The sequence below is a fragment of the Salvelinus namaycush genome, unplaced genomic scaffold (genome assembly GCF_016432855.1).
Source record: "Salvelinus namaycush isolate Seneca unplaced genomic scaffold, SaNama_1.0 Scaffold1767, whole genome shotgun sequence".
Lineage (NCBI taxonomy): Eukaryota > Metazoa > Chordata > Actinopteri > Salmoniformes > Salmonidae > Salvelinus > Salvelinus namaycush.
Window position 1 is genome coordinate 32848 of NW_024058527.1, and position 7153 is coordinate 40000.

The 7153-nt window shown below is 49.8% G+C and overlaps 1 protein-coding gene across 1 annotated transcript in view; it reads left to right on the top strand.

Annotated features, from left to right (window-relative positions):
* The first annotated feature begins 5624 nt into the window (after positions 1-5624).
* The window catches only part of LOC120037591 (POU domain, class 4, transcription factor 1-like), a 1705-nt gene continuing 176 nt past the window's right edge, over positions 5625-7153 (top strand). The window contains exons 1-2 of the mRNA XM_038983590.1: positions 5625-5747; positions 6225-7153. The exon at positions 6225-7153 is cut by the window's right edge and continues 176 nt beyond it. Of these exons, the coding sequence (XP_038839518.1) occupies positions 5625-5747; positions 6225-7153 (1052 nt within the window). The remainder of the gene's footprint in view (positions 5748-6224) is intronic.

The following is a 7153-nucleotide window of genomic DNA, read 5'->3' on the forward strand; positions in this document are numbered from 1 at the left end:
AAGCTCATCCTGTCTGTCTGTATCCCCTGAAGCTCATCCTGTCTGTCTGTATCCCCTAAAGCTCATCCTGTCTGTCTGTATCCCCTAAAGCTCATCCTGTCTGTCTGTATCCCCTAAAGCTCATCCTGTCTGTCTGTATCCCCTAAAGCTCATCCTGTCTGTCTGTATCCCCTAAAGCTCATCCTGTCTGTCTGTATCCCCTAAAGCTCATCCTGTCTGTCTGTATCCCCTAAAGCTCATCCTGTCTGTCTGTATCCCCTAAAGCTCATCCTGTCTGTCTGTATCCCCTAAAGCTCATCCTGTCTGTCTGTATCCCCTAAAGCTCATCCTGTCTGTATCCCCTAAAGCTCATCCTGTCTGTCTGTATCCCCTAAAGGTCATCCTGTCTGTCTGTATCCCCTAAAGGTCATCCTGTCTGTCTGTATCCCCTAAAGGTCATCCTGTCTGTCTGTATCCCCTAAAGGTCATCCTGTCTGTCTGTATCCCCTAAAGGTCATCCTGTCTGTCTGTATCCCCTAAAGGTCATCCTGTCTGTCTGTATCCCCTAAAGGTCATCCTGTCTGTCTGTATCCCCTAAAGCACATCCTGTCTGTCTGTATCCCCTAAAGCACATCCTGTCTGTCTGTATCCCCTGAAGCTCATCCTGTCTGTCCCCTGAAGCTCATTCTGTCTGTATCCCCTAAAACTCATCCTGTCTGTCTGTATCCCCCGACGCTCATCCTGTCTGTCTGTATCCCCTGACGCTCATCCTGTCTGTCTGTATCCCCCGACGCTCATCCTGTCTGTCTGTATCCCCTGAAGCTCATCCTGTCTGTATCCCCTGAAACTAACTGTAAATTCACAGTAACAGACCAGAACACATCACTCCTACAAAGACCTCCCACCCCCCTGAGCCCCCCGTAGCTTCCGAGTGTGGCGCCACACCCCTTTATTTATTATGCAAATCTTACGGTTTTCGTGTAGATTCCTCATTGCCTACCTCTAATCACGGCATGAAAATTTTATTGGGCTCAACCGTTTCTGTAAGTCGTTTGAATAAAATGAAGTGTTAATTCATTGTGGATTCATTTAATTTGGTAACGACTGTGTACAAGGTTACGGTGGGGATATTAAATCAATTTGTTTAGTGTTCATCTGGCGGGTGGTAATGATAAAGGTTGAGGGAGGAGGAGGGGGAGTATCATGGCGTCTAGGGGTTAATATGAGCGAACGGGATAACACGTATAGGCCAGTGTACCGATGGTATTACATCCGGAAATGAACTGCTCATACATTGCGTCCGAAAAGCCACCCTTATCCCTATATAGTGAATGTCAGACCAGGGCACGTGGGCACAGTGATGGCCGGAAGTAGGGAGACATTTTACATGTACTAATTCTCGTGTGGTCATTCATTGTTTTGGATTTAGACCTTCGATGTGCTGCGACAAAACACGTTAATTATGGTAACTTCTGAAGTTCAGAGCTGGTCACAAAAAAAAAAAATGTAATTTGATTTCCTCTATTTCGCTTGAATGCTGAGAACATATTTAGTTTGGAATAAAATCTTTGGCTAAAGATATGAATTTAGATTAATTCATATGAATTTGACGCATTAGTATTCATTTTGGCTATAATTAAACTGGCTGCACTGTTCACGCACCAATAATTTGCTATTGAAATATTTAGGCGATTTCGCCCGGTGAAGTCAGAGGGCAGACAGACTCCCCCCCTCTCTCTCTCTTTCTCTGCATTTAGGAGAGTTGCAATCCCGAGGGCGACGCTCAATATTACTCCGATTCCGTGTTGTATTGTTTGATAATCACCTTACTCTAATGACTTCCCCTTCTGCTCATATCAATTCAATGTTTCAATAAGTTAAGTGACTGTCGTGGTCTACTTTCAAATACAAAAAAATCTTGATTCATGGCCGTTTGGACAAAATACTTCAACACTTCATGAAATAATTGATGTGCGTAATGACTAGACTACAGGCCTATGATATAATTTCCGGTCTCGCACCATTTTATTGTCATCATCGCCGTTTTATTCCATTGCAATGTTTTTCCTTTTTAAGATTTTTTTTTTTTAAAGGAATCCAAATAGAATGCATTGTTTTAAGGGATTTACGTACGTCAGTAGGCTATGACTTGGAATAGCCTTTGTTGAATTTATTTTTGAAATTATGTCTGTGAAGCACTAGCGGTTCTGGGCAGGGGGCCAGTGCCCCTGTGACAACAATTTTGGACCCCCTTGTGCCCCCCCCTAAATGTGGAGTATGAAATAATTTTTACATAAACACATTTTTTGCTATCGTTCTTTTTTTTTTTTACATCTGTTATTAGACAGTGGCAACGCGTACCTCAGGTCCACAATGTCAGATGACAGATTAAGCAATTTAGGTGTATGGAGTCAAGGAGGGCAAAGGCTTTGAGTCTAGATGAATTTGCTGATCTTTTTGCACAAAACCCCCCCACAAAAACCGGAGAATACAGTTGATGTGACCTGATACTGAATATGTAATGCAAATGAAAAGTATAATGAAAATGTAAATAAATTGGTGAATGATTATGGTCTTTTGCCTGCTAATGCAGTGAAGAAAACAATATGACAACAATAACATCTAATGTAACTGGCCCCTCTAACAGTACAACTGGCCCCTCTAACAGTACAACTGGCCCCTCTAACAGTACAACTGGCCCCTCTAACAGTACAACTGGCCCCTCTAACAGTACAACTGGCCCCCTCTAACAGTACAACTGGCCCCCTCTAACAGTACAACTGGCCCCTCTAACAGTACAACTGGCCCCTCTAACAGTACAACTGGCCCCTCTAACAGTACAACTGGCCCCTCTAACAGTACAACTGGCCCCTCTAACAGTACAACAGGCCCCTCTAACAGTACAACTGGCCCCTCTAACAGTACAACTGGCCCCTCTGACAGTGTAACTGGCCCCTCTGACAGTGTAACTGGCCCCTCTAACAGTACAACTGGCCCCTCTAACAGTACAACTGGCCCCTCTAACAGTACAACTGGCCCCTCTAACAGTACAACTGGCCCCTCTAACAGTACAACTGGCCCCTCTAACAGTACAACTGGCCCCCTCTAACAGTACAACTGGCCCCCTCTAACAGTACAACTGGCCCCTCTAACAGTACAACTGGCCCCTCTAACAGTACAACTGGCCCCTCTAACAGTACAACTGGCCCCTCTAACAGTACAACTGGCCCCTCTAACAGTACAACAGGCCCCTCTAACAGTACAACTGGCCCCTCTAACAGTACAACTGGCCCCTCTGACAGTGTAACTGGCCCCTCTGACAGTGTAACTGGCCCCTCTAACAGTACAACTGGCCCCTCTAACAGTACAACTGGCCCCTCTAACAGTACAACTGGCCCCTCTAACAGTACAACTGGCCCCTCTGACAGTACAACTGGCCCTTCTAACAGTACAACTGGCTCCCCCTCTAACAGTACAACTGGCCCCTCCTCTAACAGTACAACTGGCCCCTCTAACAGTACAACTGGCCCCCCCTCTAACAGTACAACTGGCCCCCCCTCTAACAGTACAACTGGCCCCCCCTCTAACAGTACAACCGGCCCCTCTAACAGTACAACCGGCCCCTCTAACAGTACAACTGGCCCCCTCTAACAGTACAACTGGCCCCTCTAACAGTACAACTGGCCCCTCTAACAGTACAACTGGCCCCTCTAACAGTACAACTGGCCCCTCTAACAGTACAACTGGCCCCTCTAACAGTACAACTGGGCCCCTCTAACAGTACAACTGGCCCCTCTGACAGTACAACTGGCCCCTCTAACAGTACAACTGGCCCCTCTAACAGTACAACTGGCCCCCCCTCTGACAGTACAACTGGCCCCCCCTCTGACAGTACAACTGGCCCCCCCTCTGACAGTACAACTGGCCCCCCCTCTAACAGTACAACTGGCCCCCCCTCTAACAGTACAACTGGCCCCCCCTCTAACAGTACAACTGGCCCCCCCTCTAACAGTACAACTGGCCCCCCCTCTAACAGTACAACTGGCCCCCCCTCTAACAGTACAACTGGCCCCCCCTCTAACAGTACAACTGGCCCCCCCTCTAACAGTACAACTGGCCCCCCCTCTAACAGTACAACTGGCCCCCCCTCTAACAGTACAACTGGCCCCCCCTCTAACAGTACAACTGGCCCCCCTCTAACAGTACAACTGGCCCCTCTAACTGTACAACTGGCCCCTCTAACAGTACAACTGGCCCCCTCTAACAGTACAACTGGCCCCCCCTCTAACAGTACAACTGACCCCCTCTGACAGTACAACTGGCCCCCCCTCTAACAGTACAACTGGGCCCCTCTGACAGTACAACTGGCCCCTCTAACAGTACAACTGGCCCCTCTAACAGTACAACTGGCCCCTCTAACAGTACAACTGGGCCCCTCTAACAGTACAACTGGGCCCCTCTAACAGTACAACTGGCCCCCCTCTAACAGTACAACTGGCCCCCCCTCTAACAGTACAACTGGCCCCCCCTCTAACAGTACAACTGGCCCCCCCTCTAACAGTACAACTGGCCCCCCCTCTAACAGTACAACTGGCCCCCCCTCTAACAGTACAACTGGCCCCCCCTCTAACAGTACAACTGGCCCCCCCTCTAACAGTACAACTGGCCCCCCCTCTAACAGTACAACTGGCCCCCCCTCTAACAGTACAACTGGCCCCCCCTCTAACAGTACAACTGGCCCCCCCTCTAACAGTACAACTGGCCCCCCCTCTAACAGTACAACTGGCCCCCCCTCTAACAGTACAACTGGCCCCCCCTCTGACAGTACAACTGGCCCCCCCTCTGACAGTACAACTGGCCCCCCTCTGACAGTACAACTGGCCCCCCTCTAACAGTACAACTGGCCCCCCTCTAACAGTACAACTGGGCCCCTCTAACAGTACAACTGGCCCCCCTCTAACAGTACAACTGGCCCCTCTAACAGTACAACTGGCCCCAGCTTCCCCCCCCCCCCCCCCCCCCCAGTTGAAATGGTCTTGAACCGCCACTGCTGTGAAGCAAATTAAATCAGTTGTCTGCCAAAAAGATGACAGTGAATATTGCAACAACAAAAAAAACGGATGTGAATTCCTATGAACAAAAGCATAAATAACCAAATATCAGGCATTCAAATTGAACAAAACATCCAAGCTCGAGCTACAGGTGTTCGTACCCCGTGCGTGTCCGTCTCGTGGCTGGAGGCTGAGAACCCTGAATAAAACGCACGCGCCGCGCTGGTCTCTTCTCCTCTCCAGTTAACCACTAACTGCTTGAAGCTGTTCGCTTGTTATCTGACAGGGCTGGCTGGCTGCAATGTTCATGCACCATGTCTCGCGAGAGAAACTGAGCTCCGCTTGACGAGATCTGAGACACTCAGGTGTAAGAGCCCTTCTCTCATCCCTCTCGGCAGCCAGTGGGAACAGTAGACGGCAGATAAGTGCGTCGGCCTGGGAGACTGCAGGCATCTCTGACTGTGTGATCTTCGTGCTCAAGGCTGCTCCGGCTGTATTGCATCATTACCGGACCACTGTCTATGACTAGGCTACTACATCTTTCCATTGCGTCAATTTTAGCCCCTTACTCTTTAAAGAAAAGCAGTCGCAAAGATGATGTCAATGAATAGCAAACAGCCACACTTCGCCATGCATCCGAGCATACCTGAACACAAATACACCACTCTGCATTCCAGCTCGGAAGCAATAAGGAGAGCCTGTCTGCAAGCTCCACAGGTAAATGAAACCCAAAACTTCTGCTTTTGTGTCCTTTTCCTATGCTCTTTCTATGCCCGCGCTTCTGCATGTTGTAAGTGTTAATGTTACTGTAACTGCGCGAGCGCAATAATACGGAAGGAACGCTCGGAGGCACATTCTGCCAAAGCCAACTGCGGTGCACCTTTAATGTTTCTTCTTCTTCATGTATTTTCCACGGCAATCACCCGCACGCCTGTGATCTTTTTGAAAGCCACCCTGAACACAAAAGCTACCGACTTTTTTTTTTTTTTTTTGGTATTATGACTCGGTGACAGTCTTCTAAAGGGAATATTCTTCGTGTTTTATGTGTTGTCAGAAGTCCCACAGCTGACATATCCACTTATTCATCATGTGCTCGTTCTTTCTCTCTTTTTCCCCACTTTGCTTTGTTTCTGTTCCCTCCTCTCCCTTCTCGCTCTCTCGCCCTCCCTCTCTCCGTATCTCGTCTCATTGCAGCTGCAGAGTAACATATTCGCCAGCCTGGATGAGACTCTCCTGGCCCGCGCCGAAGCTCTGGCTGCCGTGGACATCGCAGTGTCCCAGGGCAAGACGCACCCTTTCAAGCCGGACGCCACCTACCACACCATGAACAGCGTGCCATGCTCTTCCAACACCACGGTGCCACTGGCCCACCACCACCACCATCACCACCACCACCACCACCCCAACATGGAACCCCCGGACCTCATGGACCACATCAACTCCCCGTCCTTAGCTCTCATGTCCAGCCACGACGGCTCCGGGGGCGGGGGTGGAGGAGGTGGTGGCGGGCTGATCTCCACCTCTGCTCACCCTCACTCACACATGCATGGCTTGAGCCACCTCTCGCACCAGGCCGCCATGAACATGAATTCCCCTCTCACCCACCACGGTCTTTTACCTGGACACCATGGAGGGGGTCAGTGCGGGCCAGGACTCAATAACAACGGCCTTTCCTCTATCAATGACTCGGACACGGATCCCAGGGAGCTAGAGGCATTCGCGGAGCGCTTCAAGCAGAGGCGGATCAAGCTGGGGGTGACCCAGGCGGACGTTGGCAATGCGCTGGTTAACCTGAAGATACCCGGCGTGGGATCGCTAAGCCAAAGCACCATTTGTCGGTTCGAATCGTTGACTCTGTCCCATAACAACATGATAGCGCTTAAACCCATCCTTCAGGCGTGGCTCGAGGAGGCCGAGGGTGCGCAGAGAGAGAAACTCAACAAACCTGACATTTATTGCGGAGGGGAAAAGAAACGGAAGAGAACGTCGATAGCGGCACCGGAAAAGAGGTCTTTGGAGGCTTACTTCGCCGTACAACCTCGCCCGTCGTCCGAGAAGATAGCCGCTATCGCTGAAAAGTTGGACCTGAAAAAGAACGTGGTTCGAGTATGGTTTTGCAACCA